The 20,859-nt window shown below is 44.4% G+C and overlaps 1 protein-coding gene across 2 annotated transcripts in view; it reads right to left on the reverse strand.

Moving 5' to 3' along the window:
• The window catches only part of PAPPA (pappalysin 1), a 177,239-nt gene that overhangs the window by 115,988 nt on the left and 40,392 nt on the right, over positions 1-20,859 (reverse strand). Inside the window, exons 3-5 of one of the 2 annotated variants that reach the window (XM_005527194.3) lie at positions 10,353-10,498; positions 5,561-5,854; positions 1,493-1,685 (exon numbers count right to left, since the gene is read on the reverse strand). In XM_005527194.3, coding sequence (XP_005527251.2) covers positions 1,493-1,685; positions 5,561-5,854; positions 10,353-10,498 — 633 coding nt within the window. The remainder of the gene's footprint in view (positions 1-1,492; positions 1,686-5,560; positions 5,855-10,352; positions 10,499-20,859) is intronic. The other variant, XM_088065841.1, reaches the window with a different exon arrangement.

The following is a 20,859-nucleotide window of genomic DNA, read 5'->3' on the forward strand; positions in this document are numbered from 1 at the left end:
CACTGTGTGTTATTTAAGAAGTAAGTAACTAGAGCTTATTAAGAACATATTGATTGAGTTATAAGAAATATGTAATAAAGTCATATTTGGTTACATAACAATTAACTCTGCATCAATGTGTTTTTTAGAGGCAGATGGCATTTATTTAGCACACAATAAGCATCTTCTGAAATCTAAATTAAATTGGAGAAACTTAATTTACCTAAAAATGATTATGGGCTGAAAAATTCTGAATTAATTTTCAGAGCTACATGAGTCCTTTCCACAGGTAGGGAATAAAAGGATTCGGTTACAAAACTGTAATTAAAGCAAATACTGTTCAGAGCACAAGACCTCTCTTTATCAATTCCTAACAGGATTTGATTTCCCTCCCCATATTAATCTGCAATAAGGGTGGAAAATCTCATCTGAGCAGAAAATAACAGCTCTCTGCCTAGTGGGATAAAGTGCAAGCTGGCCACTGAAATGGCCACGGTATCCTAGCAGTGCTGGAAGGAGTTTCATCCCTGATGGAGGCAGTGGTTTCAAGGTGCTCTCCCAGCACAAAGCAGCAGTGCTGAGGCAGCTTTTTGGGTGCTAATATGCTTGTAAATTTGGCCTCCTGTGCTCTGCACTGCTGCTGGTCCTGAAGGACACTCCAAGTTTGCTCTCCATAAAACAACAAAGCAAGAGGTGGAGAAGAAATGCAAACGGGGATGTGAGTTAATGGTAATGCGAGAAGGTCAGTGATTTGGGAAGTTCTCTGCCAGGACTCCCAGAGCTTCTGCAGCGCATCTAAGAGCTGCATAAGAGCATTTAGATGAACTACCCAGCTACTCAGGTCATACTGGGGCAGAATTGCTCTGAATATGGGCTGCAATGAGGAGCAACTGCTGCCCAGAGGCCTACATTTTCCATTATTGATATCACATAGCTGCATACCTGCCAGACAGGAACACACACAGCCCCACGCTCACCTACAGAACAACATTCACATCATATCCAGGGGTCTGGGGCTTTGACTCTGCCTTGCTCAATTCCCATCTCACATCTACAGCTCAGGGGAGGAGGGAGCATTTGTCCCTGTCCCCAGACCAGCCACCTCCTTGCCCATGAGCTCTGTGTTGTGAAGACAAGATCCACTTTGTCCTTGCCAAGGGAATGTGCAAGGGGAGGAGGGGGGAACGTGCAGGCACAGCCAAAGCCCACAGGTATTCCTGAGCAGCAATCACAGCAGGAATCACAGGGCCGGAATCTTTGATTGAAAATTCCTCCCATAACATATGGAGAAAGATTTGCCCTTTACATGGCAAATCAATGGCCTTCAACTGAGTGCTACAGGCTGAGAAAGGAAGAGCAGACAACAGATCAATAACCTCCTCAGTATGAACCAATTTAGGAAAGAGCCTTAACCCAGGCTGAGCACAGCACATGACCAAGCTGCTCTCCTGGAGCCTCTGCTTCTCCCCTTCCCATTTTTCCAGCAGGAGAGTACAGAGCAGAGCATGATCACCTTTCAAAGAAGTGGCCATCGATGGGTGGAAACCACTCCAGGGTGACAGAGGCGGAGGTGCGAGCCACAATCTGCGGGGCAATTGCGACGGGAGCCGGTTTCTTGGTGGGCTGCCAGCTCTGGTAGACGAGGTCCAGGTAGCAGTGCATCCTGGCCACCTGGTTGGGCGTGAAGGAGTCGGTGCAGTCATCGTCTGCAATCCAAACAGAAGCCACATCAGCCACGTGGGAGAGGAGGCAAGGGAAGAATTATGACCTGGTGAATGGCAGCTCCTTGGGCTGGCCAGGGCTGGGGTCCCACAGCTCTCCAGAGTTAATGGTCTGTGAAGGAATTAGCACAGCCATCACTTGTGGAGGCAGGTGAAAGGAAACAATGGTTAAAAAGGAATGAAATAAATCAATAAACGTTCCCTCCCACTGGCTTGGATACACCTGAAGCACCCAGAGATCAACCCTAAATGAGGCAGAGACACGGAGGGGGAGGAACAGAAAGCTTCAGGGCAGCACCTTCTGGTCAGGATTTGGGCCACCAGTGGAGCTCTGGCTTTAAAAGAATTTCACATTTAAAAGAATATATCTGAGAAAGGATGGAAGGGTAAAGGACGGTAGTGTAAGGAAAAAGCACTGACTGGGATTCATGCAAGCTATGGGCAACAGACTGTCAGATCTCTTAGATTAAAACACCACAGAATTTTAAAGTACATAACTTTTAAAAATTTCTAAGGAGCAAATAAAAATGTTCTAAATATCATCCCAAACACTGATAAAAATGTAATTTTTTGGTGCAAAAAATAACTTTAGTTTTATAAAAAATCTTCATTACCACTATGATTCTAACCCCTTTCTGAACTTTTCACAAACGTTTCTTGATATTTCATATTTCTTTTTCATTGAAAATGGAGAAATAACTATGCTAGATGATTTCCCATAAATATCCATTTCTCATTTCATCTTGTTTTCTTCAAACATGATTTGGCAACAAGAACACATCCAGTGCCCTCTGAACACCATACAGCTTTACAACTACAATGCCCCAGAGAAGAAGAAAATTGCTGTTTCTCTATTGTGCAGATCCCAGAGGGAATAAATATGTTGTGCAAAGTCACCCAGCAAAGCTATGCTGAGGAACTCGGTCCTAAGCACTTCAACCATTTTTCTGGTGTTCTTCCCATCAGATGAAAAGCTCTTGAAAACACAGAGTGTTTCTTCACATGTGGCTGCAGAGTTCCCAGCCCAGCAGAGCTGGGTCCCAGCTGGGATCCAAACAACAATGACAGTTCTCCACAGGTCAAGTGCTGCACTTCTCTGGGAAGATGCAGGTCACCGAGGCTGCTCGTGTGTAAGTTCAATATTGTGACAGCGTTAGGAGGTGCTCTGATGTTTGCAAGTCTGTGCCCTGTGGTACTCCAGAGGAACAAGAAAATATGAATTTCTTCTAAAGACAAATGAGTGTTTGCTGGCTAATTTAAATCCTGGCCACATCTTCCCAGAGATGCCGGCAAAAGGAGACAGCTCTGGTCGGGATCCTGCTCAGACTGCAGCCCTCCCACAGGAGGGACACACCAGCTCACGTGTCTTCCTATTCCACTGAGCAGTGACCCTCCTCTGATCCAACATGCACAGCAGGTAGACAGACACCACCCGCTTGATAATATCTACAAATCCCTGTGGGTATGCAAAAAGCTGCTTTAATGTGACATCTCTGGATTTCCTCAATAATTATCGATGGTCTACCCCTGAGCACACGGTAAAAGCCATAAATATCCTTCACGGAAGCACAGAAGGAGACAAAGGCCCTTAATATCCATCATAAAAGAACAATAAAATATATATAGGACAAAGCAGTGGGACAGTGGCACAGGAGAAAGATGACCTGCATTCTCAATCTGTTTAAACATCAGCACTGGCTGTGTCCAGGGGGAGGGGAAGGGAGGAGAGGTGAGGGAGAAAGGTGTTCCACTCAATATCAAGAAAGGTTCAAGATCCTCAAACAAATAGTTAGAGAAATTCTATACTTTGATATACTTTTGACGATTACTCCAACAGAATTCAGAGGAAGAATTCATAATGATTTCATGAAAAGTCATCTAAAAGATTAACTTATCTTTTATTTGGGAACACCACAGCTATTTGGACTTGTAAAAATAATTTATAAGTCGTATTTCTCACACTGTCTAATCTTTTGGCCATTGCAACTTGTTATTCCAGGAAAAATAGAAATTATCAGTCAAAGTGAGTGCTTTGCTCAGGGCTGGGGGTAACTGGACAGATGGATGGGGCAGGAACAGACGGACAAATACAATATGATCAAGCTGTACACGAGCAGCAAAACAGAAATGAAAGACAGGCAATTCCTAGAACTGCATGACCTCAACCTACACGTTTCAAAGGTATTTTGACAGCAATTTGATATCCTGATATATTTTACTCCACTGGCAACAACAGAAAAACAAACAGATTCATGCTTGAGCTCTAGAGATATCTATCATGTCACTTCACTTAATTTTTCAAGGAAAAAAAAAAAAGAGGTTTCAGCTCAGAACACCAGCACACATGTAGCTCCCAGGAGCAGATGGGTATCTCTGTGGTCTGCCTCTGCCTCAGCTCCCGAGTCAGCTGGCAAGGCAAGTTCTCTTTGGAAGAAAAGAGCTCAGAGTTTTGAAACAAGCACGTTCCACCCCTCGCCACATCCACGTGAGCAGATTTGGTGGGGGGATTTTGTCATCGGGAGTGGTCCTGTCTTATCTGAAGGATGTTACCATGAGGCTGGAGTGGGTGCTCAGGCTCCCTGCCCGACCACAGGCACCACAGCACACAGCACACCAAGGAGCTGACTCGGTGTGTTTGTCCCTGAAAACACCCTCTAAACAAACAGAAAAAATAGAGGGAAAATTCGGCATTGCTTTTAGCTGGTGCCACAAAGGGCATAAAAGCATTTTGGTTATAAATCATTTCAATCCATGCCCCAGATGACATTAAACACTTTGCTTCTCTACAGTTTTATTACAGAATAAGCACTCCTGTGACCTTTTGAGTGGGAAATCTGTGGTTTTGCCTGGAGTATAAAGGTGCCCTTCAGTGTCTGTAAGTATATTGGTTGCCTTTAAAATGTTGTTGATGCTGTCAGCTCACTGTCATAGACTGTCACTGCAGAGAGACCCTGCAGCCCAAACTATGGGGAAATATGAGTCAAGGTATCCCCTGTTCCTTCTGAGAAATAACAGAGGAGCTTTCAGCTCTCCTTGGGCTTCCAGAGTGCATCAAGGACCCCACTCCAGCCTCATCCAATGGGACAGGGTCACAGGAGCAAATTCCCTCTTTGGGATATGCTCTTTTGGGAGGAATGCCAGAACCTGGCACATCTGGGCAGCAGAGCTGTGCCTGCAGAGCTGTAATCAGCTCTTGCTTTGTGGGGTGGTTTCACCACACTGATATGGAGCCCCTGTTGTTGCACTCCCAGTACAAACCAGCACAGTGCTCTGGTAATCCCTGACCAGGCAGAATCCCACTATTCACATTCTAAAGCTGGAACTGGGATGTGTGTAGTTCCAAATCAAACCTAAACATGGCATTTCAACAGACACCTGGAGGCACGAGCGGTGCCTCATTAGCTGTCCACTTGTCACAGGGTTATCCGACAGCCTTGATGGTATCAATATTCATCTGACATTCTATATCTCCTTGGGAGAGCATAAACAATCTCTGGATTTGAGTTTGTCAAAGACCTCATAGATCAGGCATCCAGATCTCAGAAAAAGAGGGTGTCAGATTTGCTGTAGAGCCTTTGGAAGCTGTTTTCTTAATGCTTATCTCTTTTCTTCCATCCCTCAAACCTTCTGCCTGGTCTTCTCATGAAACTCTGCAAATCTGGGGAAAACTGGGATAAAAGAAAATGAGAACTAGAAGGGATTCCAGAGGCTATCAAGCCTGATCTCTCATCAAGCCCGGTCCTAGACCTTTATCAGCATAAAGCCCCACAAGAAATGGACTGAGAAATCAGGGGTAAAACTGCAATTCCTTGTTCCTGCCCAGCCACAGACCCCCCAGCAAGCCGAGCAAAGCCCAGTACCTGCATAACTCATGAAGTTACTGAAGGGGGTGTTCAGGAAACTGTGGAAGCCACAGGTGTCATTGCCAGGCCCAGGGTCCCCACACAGCTTGTGCTTAGGGGCAGGGTTGGTGTCACTGCACAGGTCCCCAGTCTCGAAGGAGGGCTCTGTTTCCATGCACGGGTCGCTGCAGGACAGGATCTCGGAGATGCCTCGGAAGACGTGGTAGAGCCCCAGGCTGTGCCCAATTTCGTGGATCATGGTGTGTGTGTGGCCAGGGATTCCATAGAAGGAGGGATTCAGCACGATGCCACCTGCAAGGGGAGAGAGAATGGCTTCTGGGTTTGCCTTGTGTTCCTCAGGACAGCAGGAGAAAGGGAAAAGAACACCTTCCTAAGGGCAGCTCCTCTGGCAGCCCCTTGGATCCTCTGTAGCACAGTTTTCTGCAGAACCAGACACATTTCCTGCCCAGTGGACATTCATCTCACCCTTAATCTGGGGCTCTAAGGAGGAAGAACTGTGGGACAGACCTCAACATCCCAAACCAATAGCACTGCAACAATCAGTCTTTCAACGGAATAAACTCAATTTAGGTTTTTTTGTTAACTTAGAGGAAAATCCTGCATGAAATTACTTCCTACTATGCAATTTTAGATAATTTCATGTGCTTAAAGAGTGTGACTCTGCCCAGATAGGTGTAAGCAACCTATTTGACACCAAGAGTCAAACAGAACACACCTGGCACATTCTGTGTATAATATTCCACAGGGTAAAGATGTGAGAAAAGCCTATTAACTTCTGAAACACCCTGAGAATTGCAGAAGACTGCACCAATACTTGCAAATTAAGAGCTGGGCAGAGCAAAGTGAGCACACCCAAGGCTGAAGCAGTTTTTTCAAGGTGTCGTGGAGGCATCTTTGGAGTAGCTGTTAGAAACACACTGTTCATATACTCAGACTAGCCTGGCTTGATCTGAACTGCACAGTCCACTGATGAATATGCATTAAGTCTGAAGTGTCAAAAAAAATATGAAATCCTGGAATGTGATAACCCTAAAAGAACTACATGGTTATTAAATGTTTGCAAAGAAAACTAACAGTGTTTTCTGTTGTATGAATTAAGGGATGTGCAAATAAGCAAATGGCAAATTAGTGAGGATTTGCAGTACATTGAATTAATCATATGAACTATATTTTTAGCTTGGTTTTATGCACCTTTGTATTTAAGATATGCTTGATATTTTTATTATTTAGCTTGTTGATCTCAATTTTTCCAAGCCTTTTATGTAAAACTCTTTTTGTGTCCTTCCTATCATGAAAAGAGGAGACTGCTTTGTAAAAGTTATAGTGGGAATATAAATCTTGGACATGGTACTCTAATAATTTAGTGACAATGAGGAGGATAAAGGTTTTGGCAGGAAGAACTTTATCAGTGGCTGTAGCACAGGGAAGATGAGATCACTGGGTTCTGATGCACCATAGACCCTTCATCCTCATCTGCCTGAAGACTTGGTTGTAAAAAACCATGAAATTAGAGGGAAATGAGACCATGAAGTTCTTAAGTAGTCCTCTAAATTCCACTCTCAAACAACACAGAACCAATTAGGTTTATACCATCCCTCACACACTCTGGCCTGTTGCCTCTTCACAACCCCTGATGACATGACTGCCCCAGCAATCAATGTCAGCACTCAGCATCCCTATGGCTGCAAGGATTTAACTCACATCTAATCTGAATTGATTTTCTGGCAATTTAAGTTCATGACTTCAAGTCCTTCCTCACACGGATAAGGAGAACAGAATATTCTCCTCCCCTTTCATCATCTTTTTTGAGATTGTCATCATCCCCACTTCAGGCTCTTTCCCTTCAGTCTGAATCACTGTAATCCCTCCAGCCTTTCCTTGGAGCTGAACCCTTTTCCTAGATCTCCCTGACTGTGGCTCTTTGATTTTCCCCATTACCTCACGTTTCCCTGTAAGAACAATGCCCAAAACACAACATGCAGCACTTCAGTTGAAACTGTGTCAGTGCTGAAGGGAGACGAAGGAGAACTTTGGATGTCCTGAAGGGACACGTGTGCAAAATAGCAGGAGAGAAAAGATCCTCCCTGTGAGCAGGGGCACATGTGACGATGTGCACAGGGTGGAGAGGAGTCCCATGGGCATGTACAAATGCATAAAAACTAATTAAAAAAAGGAGAACAGAAAATTTAAATACACACACAGAAGAGTGAATAAAGTCTGCCACACTGCGCATCTTGTCTACACCACACGTAGCATCTGCACCTCCTTTTCACAGCATTGAACTCTTCCTCACACCAGCTCTCCACATTCCCAATTAATTATATACAGACCTACCAGCATGCAGCTCCACAATAAACCCATGATTCCTCGCTCCCCCTCTATATAATACAAGTTCTGATTCCTCTGGTGCTTGATCTCTACCCAGGTGGAGCCATTTATACCCAGAGCGTACCCTGACATACATTTTGGGGCTCTCTATCCCAAAAAGAATTCCAGTGTTTGCTTCCCAGTGGCAGGAATATTGGTTAAATTCCTGCAGGATGTGCCTTCAGTAGAGGCTAGTTAAATTGTTCTGGCATAGGAGAACCCTGAGGCAGCTGGAGAGGGAGATTTTATTTTTGCCTTTGTTGAAAATTTATATTTTTTATAGCTGTCAAGAATCTAAATCAATTGCAGTTTTACAGAAAAGATAAACTCCCTCACCCAGACAATCTCTATCCCAGCCTTTAGATCTGCACCACAGGACATATTTCATATTTTTTATTAAGTACATATTGGATTTATAGAAGAGAGTAAAAAAGATTAAAGATGAATTCTTACAAACCAAGCACAGGTCTGGGAGGGCTATTATGACAGGAAATTATGAGCATTATTTATTTATTTTTTACTGTGTTTTTTTTTTTTTTTTTTTTTTTTTTTTTTTTCCTGGCAAGTCAAATTTAAATCTGTTGTCCAGTGTCTATTTTTTTCTTGTGAGATCTTTTTTTGGTCAATGAACTCTGTCAATGCTCCGTAGGAGCTGAATTTAAACTGTTTTGCTCAGGCATGATGCTGACAATTAGCTTAACGAAGTGACAGAAGAACTCATCAGGGCTTTGGGCAAGCCCCAGCCCTCTTGCAGAAGGTTCTCTCCCCTTGTTCTCTGCTCCCTCCCATGGCAACACCAGGGGAAGCTGTGGAAATCCTGATTTAGGGAAGGAGCAGCTGTATTGCAGCCATATCCCATTTGGGCAGTGCCACTGCTTCACAGAATCACTGAACCTGCTGGCTTGGGAAGGGACACACGAGAATCATCCAGCCCAGCTCTTCAGGGAATGGCCCACACAGGGATCAAACCCACAGCCAGCAATCCACGCTGGTTGTCATCCCAAAGTGACAGAAACCCCATCACTGTGGGTGCTGGTCAAGGCTGGGGTTAAGATCTGTCTTGGTTTTTTTGCCAGATCTTGGGGAATGGTCACTGGTGGGCATTTACAGAACCTTCTGGTTTGGGTGCTCCCAACAGGAGCCTGCAGACAGGAGGCTGCAGGCAAGCCAGAGTGGAAGTGGTTTCAGCTCCAGCTGAGCTCAGCAGGAGTGTCAGTGTGCAAGTGCTGCTCCTTGGGAAGGGAGGGCTGCTCACACTTCTTCCAGAGCAGCTGCAGAGCTGGATGTTGCAATAAAACATTTACTAAAATGAAGGAGAGCAGCCAGTTCCAGCTGCCTGCTCTGACCGTGGAGCCTCTCTCTGCTGTGAAGACAAGTGACCATAAAGACATGGTAACATCTCATTTTTGGGGTATTTCTGACCTTGGAAAATCGCCCCTGACTCATGGTTATTCCATACAGCTCAATTTCCATTGTATGTTTTAGGATAATAAACACTTCTTGTTCTCCTCATTTAGGTTTATAGTCACCATATCTTTTTTATTTAGCTCAACATGGAGTTGGGTAATATAAAAACTGGCTGAAACAGTTTGCCACAAAGTTTTAACTTGGCTGAAACTGGGCTTCACTTGCAGCCTAGGAAGGTCTGGATGAGCTGGAGAAATATCTGGAAAGCCTATGAGAACTGCTCAGAGATGTTTGACCAGGTTTGCAGCTCGAGGGAGGTTTGTGAAGTTAGGAGAAGCTCACAGTGACTCAGTCAGTGCCTTCTGAACCTTTTGAGGCTCCTCTGACATTTTGCAGGGAACACAAGTCCAGTGGCACTGCAGGTGGCAGTGAGTCATTTGGGAGGCTGCAGGGCTTTGTCTGGATCCCTGGGTTCCAGCAGCAACCTGGTTATGAAACACAGCGGGCAATCTGCAGGGTAGTGAACTCCTTCCAGTTCCACTCAAATGAACATCAGAAATACAATCCCTCAGCTGTTTGCTCTTTTGCGCATTTGGTAGAGAAAAATAGCAGCAGATTTTAGCTACAGTCTGTGAGCTAATTGAATACTTGCTAATGAGCTAAGGATCAGAATGTAACAGGCTAAGGTTAAAGATTCACCTCTGTCCCCACACCTATCCCCCAGTCTTCTACAAACTGCTCCCATGGAGTGAATGCCCTGTAAAGTAGCTTCACTGAAAAGGTGAAATACTTTCAGCTTGACATCATCTACAAATACCATAATATGCTTTGGGTTTATAACCTAATATTTTCCTGGTTGTGAGCCAGTATCTGGGAATCGTGAAATACTTTTTTTCCCCTGACTATATATTAGAGGAATGATAAGAAATCAGAACAGAGCTTAATGCATATTTGTCTTTCCTTCTTAGTGCCTCAAAAGAATGCTTTGCAAAGAAGAAACATCTTTATCACTCACCTAGATGCATCAAGGCTTCTTTGTCCCAGGGCCAAGTTGCCACTCCAGCCAGCTCTTCCTCAGAGGAATTGGCAAAAAAGATGTTGAGGTGTGTGGATCCATCCAGTTTAAGTATGTTCTTAAGTTCATTGACATCCAAGTATGCCCTGTGGAAAAAGAAAAGCATTTTTTTTTCCTAAAGGTGACACAAAAGCAACAAAACACTGAAGAAGTGCTGCAATCCAGGCAAAGGTCTTATAATACCCTGCATATCAATCACCTGAAATGTTTTAATAATCCACTCCCAAACTTTGATTACTTTGCATTCATGTAGTGAATCTCATCTAGAACTTCAGGCCATTGATTAACTAAGGCCACAAAATCCAAGGTAAATACATAAAGCTGTCCACACTCTCAAGATAAGTATAGGAATCTATTTATTATGAATGCAATTAACTAAGCATTATGGTCAGTAAATCTTTTTACACCAGCAGTTAGCTTGCACATTTCCTCTAAGCTGTTTGTTGTTGTTACCTCTAATTTTCCTTCACAATAACAAGTTTCACATCCTCAGGCTGGCACCACAGCTAACACCAGCTCCCAGAGTCACTCCTTTAGCACCAGTGGCGGTCACTTGTGCTGAAACCCATGTGGCCCAACCTGACATCCCACAGCTGGTTGGGAATTGCTGTTTCCAACAGGCAAAGCCTTGCCAAAGCTCTCCCCAGGAGTGGTACCATACCATGCCATAAATTCCTAAGGCTCCTTGGGTCCTCCCAGGGTGATCAGCATTGCTCCTTAGCTTTTGGGATGCCTGGAAATCACAGAGCAATCTGCTTGCAGGCAAGCTAAGCCTGATGGCTGTTGGAGGTACTTTTTGCTCCTTTAAAGGAGTATATTTTCTAATACTGGAATACAGGAGCTACTTGCCAGTGCACATACCATGGTGGCACACTGCTTGCACTGCTCCAACTCACAGTAAAGCTGGAGAAATCAAAATGTAAGATTAAACCCATTGGTTTCTCTGTTTCCAGCTCACACTGGCTGAAGTGTTGTGATAAAAGCTAGAAGGGGAATATGTTGTAGAACCTTCACTTGACAGGTGGAGACCCCAGAGGGAGGGATCACACTGAGCCAAGCATTGTTCAAAGGCTGTAAGGACCAGACACCACCGTGGTCTTGAGCAGGTTGATTCCTGCTTCCCCCTTTGTATGTGTGGATGTGTGTAAGGCTCACACAGCTCTCCCAAACCACACACCCCCACCACCTCCAAGAAGGGTTCCCTGCATACTTTGCGAGGCTTTTGCTCCCAGCAGGGTGAAGAAAAAATGGGGGAGCTGGCTCAGCTCCAAGATCTTTCTGTCCTTCTGAGGACTCCCAAATGGAAAACACATTCATATTTCCACAATAGCTTCCTCTGCCACTTGCTGAAGTCATTGCCTCCAAAATAGATCATGGCTGGGTGTCCCCAGGCCCTGGCTGACTCACAGAGGAAGATGTGCTCTTTGGGGACACCAGTGGAAGGGGATGTTTCCATTCCACACAGTGTTTATCTTCCAATCAAATGGGGATGACATTCTGAAGGACAGGTCAGCACTGTGACCCTTTACACATTTCTCATCTCTCCAGTGCTCTCAACACATCCATGGAGAATGCACAGAGCTTCCCCTTAGCTCCTCAAGCTTGTCCTGCCCAGATCTGCACAATGCTCTGAGGCTCTGCTCAGTTTACTCCCAGGACCTTCCTTGAGCCTTAGAAAACTTCTTTTCCAAGCATGGGCTCCTACTTAGACACATCCATGAGCAATAGTTTGAAATTACTTGGGAGAACTGATGTGCACTTCCAAATGTTCTCAGTGTGAGAGCACTGGGGGAATGTGTGACAGGGGTGTGACCACGGGGAGGGGATCACTGACAGTGAGCAAAGGTGTAAGAGAGAATGGGGGAGTGATGTGATGCTTCATGCAAGACAGAGTGGCAGGAACAGAAGCCCCTAGTCTGATTAGAACATTGTTTAAATGTGTTTGTATCACAGTGGGAAGGAAGGTCCTGCTGCCTGGACCGATGGCAGCTGTTGACTCTGGATGCAGATGCTTTATGCACATACAAATCCCTGTAGGAGTAACTATAATCCAACTCCCCTCCTGAGATTACCATTTTTATCCTTCCTCTTCTCTCATGGTTTCAAATAATCTAAACTAATATTTCTTTATTCTCAGCTGTCTTTCTGCTAATGGTTTACACAGTCCAATCCCCATTTATCTCCTCAGCGCACAACCACAGTCACTCCTTCTCTTCCATACAGCCCATGTGCTCCAACATCCAAGGCTACATGGTTTACTACTGCAAAAAACATCCAGAGCAGACAGCATTTAACTAATTGGACAGTGATGGCAATGCTTCACTGAGACTGGACTCATGCCTCATGTAAATTCATCCTACTCAGTCCTTTGGACTTGGGTTTCTGGTATTTCTCTGACCACTTTTCTCTGCAAGCCAGGAGAAGGCTGTGAGTGAGCAGAATGTATTCAGTGGAGGAAGAACAGAATGCCAAGAGGATTTTTAGCAGAGGATCTGCCCGGGTGTAGGTGTAAGTAGATCATGCTTGGAAGGCAGTAAATGCAAACTCCTTCATGGAAGCAGCCAGCAATCCCCAGCACGTAAACATGCCCGAGCCCTGAGCTCAGGCAGAGCCCTGGGAAGTGTGTGAGTATGTGCCTGTGAGAGCAGGGGCAGAGATGTGAGTGTGGCAGTGAGGGCTTGGACAATGCACACACGCGAGGCAGCCAAGAGAACGTGAGGAACCAGTGTGTGCGTGTGTAAGAGATAAAAACACGAGCTGGAATTCCTTCTTCTCCTTCCTCCCCATGTTTCTAATAACCTCCCATCCCTATCCATCATCGCCACATTCCTACACTCAAGGAGGCATAAATTAACTACTTTTGCAGTTCATGTCCAACTCTGTAGCTGCAGGCAGCAGACCCAACAGTTACCAGGTCAGAATAGCTTTCAGTTATTGCTTTGGACTAGGCTGACTCCCCCCTGCTTCGTTATCAGCCCAGACTATCTGACCCAGCTCAATCTGCGAGCACTGCTTACACTTCTCAAGGTTATGTGGGTCCCCTGACAGAGGACATTATGTCTGTCACATGGGCTCGTGCCAGAGAGAGCCAAAGAGCCCAGCCTTTCCAGCACTGCCAAACTCGCATTTCAAAGACATGAGTGCAGTCTTGGAAAGGGATCAAAGCCTTTCCAACTGTCATTAGAATATTTCCTTTATGCATCTCCCTGTGAGTGCCAGCAACATATTTCATAAAATTCATTGGCTCGAGATGGTACCTCCAATATAAACCTGAATGGGGGAACTGTCAGGGCAAGCCTATGTGGAAAACAAAACAAAACCTAAAGCACAACAAAACACGTGCAATTCCTGTAATGGAAAAAACATACGATGCTGTGAGCGTGCCTTGCTGGAGAAAGCCTAATGAGCCTATTAGTGCATCATGAAAGGTCTCCTTTTCTGGAATCTGTTTTAGACATAGAAATTCTATGGGCTGTTTAAGGCCATTTGGGACACCAAATCATATCAGGCAATGCTCACATTCCCACCCAGATCTTTTCATCGACTTATTTGTCCAATGAACGGTTTTTGTTTTCTTTTTCCCCTCTGCTGCAGTGCAAAGAGCCCTCTGAAGCTCTTCTGTGCAGCAGCTCACCCTTATCCAGTGAGCCCCAGCCCTCAGTCAGGGATATGGATCTCGTGCAGCGCTCCAGTTTCAGTTTAATGGAGGTTTTAGCTCACCCAGCAGTGTCTCTCGGCAGCCCTACCCATCACACAGCCCACCCCATCAGTCACCCAGCCATTATCCCTGTGGCTGTCTCATCTGTCAAACCCATTTCCTGTCCATTTGGGCTGTGACTCGTCCCCAGGCGATAAGGTGAAGCCCTTGGCCACCAGCCCCCTGCCTGTGGGAGCCACAGTGAGGAGCTCCCTTTGCTGGACCTTAGCTCCACATCCAAACCCAGCCACAGACCTCTGCGCCGAGCCACAAACATGCTTGGCAATGACTCTTAAACTCAGCTGATAACAGGTTTAATCATATTAAATCTGGTTTTGGTGGCTAGAGTTCAGCAGTTCTGTTGGGGGTTGGCAACTCCTTTTAATTTCAGGTCAGAGAGTGGTTTCCCCAAGTTTCCCTGATGTGGCTGGGCTGCAGCCTCTTGCACTCCTGGTTGTTTTTGCAACAAACACAGTCTTCCAGACCTTATTGTTAGGAAATTTCCTACTGTTTGCTCCCAGTTATTCTCTATTTGGCTTTGTTTTGTTTTGTTTTTTTTCCTACAAAGACAAGTGTCACTTTACAGCAAGAAAACAAACAGGGTACTTAAGGGATTATTTACGAGTTCCCACGCAAACACAGAGTGGGAACTTTGCTGTCTGCTCACTATGGAGTATGGTCTGCAACTGCTTGGTGAGTTTGTTAGGAACAGAAGGCACTACATTTCATCTTTAAAAGAAACCCAACCAACAGCAACCAAAACCAACAGCACCTCCTCAATTGGGACATCAGCCTCAAAATCTCTCCATTTTCAATATTGACATAGGGTGTTCTATCCTTTACCCACGGGGCTCAGCACATGGCAGGACAAGGCAAATCTGCTGGAATCACAGCACTGAATCACTTTTCTTCCCAAGACTCTTTGTGTCCACTCTCAGAAGTGTCAGCCCAGCCTAAACCACGGTGCATGGTTTAGACAAAGAGAAAGCTTTATTTGGACAGCCCTGGAACAGTCTCCACCAGCCTGTGACAGATCCAGGTGTGGCTGGCAGGTCTCAGGGGTGTTCCTTGTGCCCCTCTGGCTCATCCTGGCCCCAGGATTCAGTGGAGCACTGACCACAGCAGGCAGTGTGGTCACCACGTGTCTGTCCTGGTTGTCCAACCCACCCAGAGTGCCCAAGGTTTCAGGGTGCAGTGTACCTACAGAGATTCTCAATATCTGCAGTGAAGAGCAAGAACAGTTTTGAGATTAGAGATGTTCTTCCTGAAGACAGTGGCAAGAGCCACGACGGCAACAGCACTGAAAGCTGACCTTGAAATGGGGCCATTTGGCAGATGTGCACAGCTGTAATTTATCTTTTCCTCTTGTGATTTCTCAGCCCTGGGTGGTTAGACAGCTAACTGTCCTTTTGGAGAGGCAGTTGTGATGCCAGTGTGAGAGCTGCCTTTTGCCCTCTGCAGTAGAGTCACAGAAAAATGAGTCTGGAAAGGATGTCCAGAGACCACGGCTGCCAGCCCTTCACCCCAAAGCTAGGGCATCTTCGTGTGTCACCAAGCAAGTTTTTATTTAGCTCACTTAAAACCACACATGACAGGGACTATGTCACTGTCCCAGTAACCTGCAGCCCTTGTTTCAATTCCTTTATCATCAGAAAGTTGTTTTTTTCTTTTTTCCCTAAAGGTCCACCTAAATCTTTTTTGCTCTATTAGAGGGATATTTGTGCCATTCAACCACTGACAGGGAGACTGGATTCCCTTCTGCTTTACCAAACCTACTTATTTGAAAGCCTATTATATCTCCTGTACACCATTTCATTTTTAGGCTAAAACCACCTTATTTCCTCAGCTTTTCTCACTGCTTTTAAGACCTCTGGTTGTTTCTGATGCTCTTATCTGCAGTCTCCACATCTTTCCCAAAGGCAGGCCATCAAAAGGGGACACAGCCCTCAAGCTGAGAGTTTATCAGTGACATGGAACTGCTACGTTTGTCCTGTCTGTCACCTCCAACCTGACACAAAGACGCAGTAGAGATGTCAGACCTCCAAATATTTCTAGCTTCCTTTTTTTTTTTTTTTTAAAAAAAAGCTCGAAGTGTTACAGGTCTATAAAAAACCTGTATAAAATAAGACAATCTACAAACTCTCTTTAGCAGTGGATGTGCAATAAAATTTGCGTCTGACCTGATGTTAAAGATTTGCCTTTGCTGGCAAATTCAATTTTGCTCCTCATTTCAGATGGATTGCCATAAATCATGTGCAGCAGGAAGCGTGCCTCATCTACGCTGAGTTTAGTGTTAATTTAAGACCCTGGTGTAAGTGTAGTAAAAGTCATGATAATTTATTGATAAAGGTATAAATCTTTCAGTGATTGGGACGGAGCCTGAAACAGAGCAGAACCAGAATACTACAAGTGAGAGGCTTCAGGTCCCAGTTTAGATCCAGATCACTGCCTGTGTTCACACTGAAATCCAAGTGTGTAACTGCAATTCCAGCCACATCCAACCCAGGCAGTCGCTAGGTCATGTCCACAAATATAAATCGCAAGCACTGTCAGCACATGCAGGCTTGGCAGCTCTGAAAGAATTTCAGTTTATCTGCTGTAGCAAAATGTCCTCTGCAGGCCCTGAAACTGATCTCCCATTACAAGAGAGGAGAAATGTTTTGGCAAAAAGAATATAATAACGATAAGGATCCAAGAAAAGCCACTTAGGATGATTGTTCAAATGTAAATCCAGCTCCTTGGGTAGGTTTGTAGCCCCTGCTCAACTCTGTGTCACTGTTAATGCATTCAGGTGAGCCTGCTAAACCTGGACCAGGGGCTTTTACATCACTGACAGGTTTTAGAGTTAAGATTGACCCCTAAGCAAAAAAATAATGCAAAATAAAAGCCAACGTGGCTATAAAACTCTGAGTGTTCATTGATCCCAGGTTTCCCTTTTCCAAACTGAATTAATTCTACCACTAGGATAGTGACTCAGGCTTTACTCACACAATTAAACAAATATGGAATTAAAAATATAGAAGGAAAATAAGAGCTTTACTGTACAAAATATGGGAATCCTTTGGGTTTGGGTTTTCTTTATTCTGCAACAGAGACTGAGAGCACCTCCTTGCATAAAGGTAGAGAATTTTTAGAATTGTCAGGTCATCAATTTTATTCCATTTGCTTTGAAACCCAGGTTTTCCAGCAGGACCTTCCTAGAAATACACAAATTTCTACTGTAACAATAAATCTATAGGACTGAGAGGAAAAAAACCTCTTGGTACATAAAGAAAATTATTTGCTGCTGAGTTCTAAAATCACTAGTATCATCTTAGAACACTAAGGGAGCATCCCTGCTCAGCCCTCTCCGACCTCATAAAAGACTTTCAATAAATGATACAGCTTTATTTCATGCAATCACTTAACTCCTGGAGGTTGTTAATGCAGGATCTACTTAACAGCCTGAACCATAGCAACAGGTTGGAATAAATTTGATGCCTGGACTACTCCAGACTTTGTGCTGGGTCCTCTCTTGGTTTGTTCATGTGAGCCTGCACTCTGAGCCAGCCTCTGCTCTCACTGGGCTGCACACAAATATCAGCACTGTGATGTACTTGCTCCAGTGTAAATCTAGAGTTAGAGCAAAATTTGATTCTCAAAGTGCATTTTCAGGTTGAAATCCAAAATCTAAAAGGAAACGTCAGTTGAAATGACCAATTTTTGCCCAATTTCTGGCCAAAGCAACTTGCTTTTTAAAGGGGGGAGCCGGGTTTCCTCAGATCTCCACACAGATTCTCTCAAAGGTTTGTAAATCCTTGCCAAATCCTTCACAAACCTGGGCTCAGATTCAGAAATACAGTGAAAACAGATTATTTTTTTCTTTTTTTTTCTCTTTTTTTCCCCCCAGCACTTTTGTTGCTGGTTCTGGCCAGGATAAGAAAGAGCAGAGGCTCGGGGAAGAAGATGATGCAAAAATTTTCAAACGTCAAACATGTTCTGTCTAAGCTCCAGGCAAAAATTTGGGATGGCTGTTCATGTACGGCATCATTTGTTCCTTCTCTCTCTTTATCCTTCCAGGCTTTACTATCCAGTTCTTCCACCCCACCTTTAGATAACCCTTGCATAGGTTTAGAAAGAGTTGTAGTCCTACAGACCATAAATATCTGATCACTGAGCCTTCTGCTCATGCAGGGTCCACGTCCAAGAACGGAGCAACTTTTGAGTTCCCTTGAGCAGCAAGAACTGAAAAGCCCCATTTCTTTGCATGACCATAACAAATTATTAAGCTACAAAGAACTCCATAAACTCCATAATATACTACAGAAAATAACCAACTGCACAGAACTAGGAAAAGATACGCTGGCTGGCCAACTTGCAGGGAGAAAAGAAAAAAAGAAAACAAAGGGAAAGCCTTGGCAGACAGAATTGTGATTTTACTGTACAATTAACTTCTGAGACAGTGAGTAGGATTAAAGGATGGAACATTTCATTTAAAACAGCAAAGCATTATGAAGCATATATGCACATTTCACAGGCCTTTGAAATCAGCAATACTGGCAGGTTTATTTGTTTTGATTGTCTCTTTTTCTTTCTTTTACTACTTTGGGACTTTTTTCTTTTTAAAACTAGAGCCAAATGACCCATGAGAAATGTACTGTAATTTGCCTCTTATCTATCCCTCATCTCCATCTGATATTCCCTCTGCCCTGGTTACCCTGATGTTTTTCCATTGTAACAAGGAGAGAAGTCAAACCATAAAGAGAGAAGTGGAGTAAGGATATTTTCAGGAACCTGTTCTGTTCAAACACATTTCCTCTGCCACTTCATGAAAACCTCTTTTGGCCGCAGCCAACCTCATTCACATACACGGGAGATTTTAAACCCATGGAGGAAGGTGTATAAATTTCAGGCTATTTTAACTTTCAGTTGTGCTGCTTGGCACTTGCACTCTGCTTCCCCTCTGGGCCTCAGAAAGCTTCCTAAACATGGAGAGAGAAATTCCATTCTGGTCAAAGCCCTGACACCAGCCCTGCACTGCTCTAAACCCCATCCACCCACTGAAGTGGGTGCTGAAGCAGGACAAAACCCCTTGTGCTGGGCCTCCCCTCAAGAAATTTTACCATGAGTGAAGAAGTCATGAAATAGGCGAACAGAATATTTTTCCTTGTCTTCTGAATGGGAAAACTGACAGCAAGGATTAGCTCCTCTATCCCTTGAGCCTGCATTCTCTGATAATATGGATCATCTTTCTTTTAAATAAGTGGTGTCCTGTGTTGCAGATCCTTAAAGTTTTCTGCTGGTGGCCACTAATCATATTTTACGAGCCTTCACTCATATTTTACAATCTTTGGCTTGTATTTTACAGTCTCCAAAAAATAGTCCTGAAGGTCTGCTGCTCTACAGATGAACATCAGTGCTGCCTACAATAAACTGGTCCTTCCCAAATCCCTCAATTCCACCATTCCTGAAGACAAGGTAGCACATCAACTTCATAAACAGAGATTCCTGCAGAACCAGGCTCTGCTTTCATTGAGGGAACAGCCCCTGTTCTAATATTTGGCACCCACCACCTCTCTTTTCCTTTCCTCTCCAAAGCTTTCAAGATCAACCAACAGATAAAGACAAACAGCACTGCAGAGCAGCTCACTGGGACATTTTTGTTTCAATCAACCTAATTTTTTAATGAAAACACCAGAGATCAGGAATGCAGCCTGTCATAACTCTGTTGAACAGGGGCAAGAGTTAGGTAGAGCCCCTGTAAATTAGAGATCTAGAGGAAACTTGTGACTTTAAGATAGAATTTTCTTTAACTATGAGACTAACTCAGAACAACTTCTATATTAAAATTTTCTAAAAATTTCTAATACTAACACTCAACTCCAGCCTGTCTTCCTCATCTCCATCCTGGGTCAGGCTTGAGATGACATTTGCAAACATCTGCCTTGCTGGTGGGACCCATGGGAGCCACAATTGGAGTGACTTTGGTTTGGCACTTCTGGAACAGCAGGAGACGCTTTGTGCTCCCTCTGCAGAGTCCAGGAAAACATGGAATTACCCCATGGACACAGCCCTGTCCTGGGCTCCTGCTCCCTGCACCCAATCTTTTGTGGGTGGGATGGGTCAGGATCCTGGGTGGGCTCTGTGGGTCACGTATGTGGGAATATTTGGGATTTTTAGGAGCACCGTGGCCGTGGAGTGCAATTACTGCTCCTGCAGAAGGGGACGTGTGGCACTGTCCCTGCCAGTGCTGCTGGCACTTTAAGGGGCTGCTCCTTCAGCATCTTCCCTAATCACCACACAGCAAAAAGTACAGGGTGAAAAAACAACAAGATCAAATTCTTCGCTCCTTTCATCCCACTTTTTGACACTAATCCTCCCTGCACATAAACCCCATGCCACAAAGGGAGATATACATTGAGATTGGAATGAAGAACCACTTGGAATCAGGCCGACATCAACAAAAAAATAAAATAAAATCACATAAAATCACAAAGGACCTAGCATGTTTATTGCAGATCTTTCTGGAGTTGATGGGCCAAAATAACCACTCCAAATATGCAGCTTGCAAAACATCCCTTTTGCTTTGGAGATGCCGCTTCTTTTTTGTTTTCATTTATACAACTCATGGGCTTCCAAATCTCCCTCCTTAACCTCCTGGCAGGGTTGTGCATGAAGTGGGTCCTGCTGCAGCGGAAAGATCATCAATGATTAGGATAATCCAAATCTTTTTCTTCTCTGAGAAAGAAATGAAAATCTGATTCAAATGAG

Source organism: Pseudopodoces humilis, chromosome 22 (assembly GCF_049639895.1).
Source record: "Pseudopodoces humilis isolate 2021_Gansu_Grassland_sample_001 chromosome 22, ASM4963989v1, whole genome shotgun sequence".
In the NCBI taxonomy this organism is placed as follows: Eukaryota; Metazoa; Chordata; class Aves; order Passeriformes; family Paridae; genus Pseudopodoces; species Pseudopodoces humilis.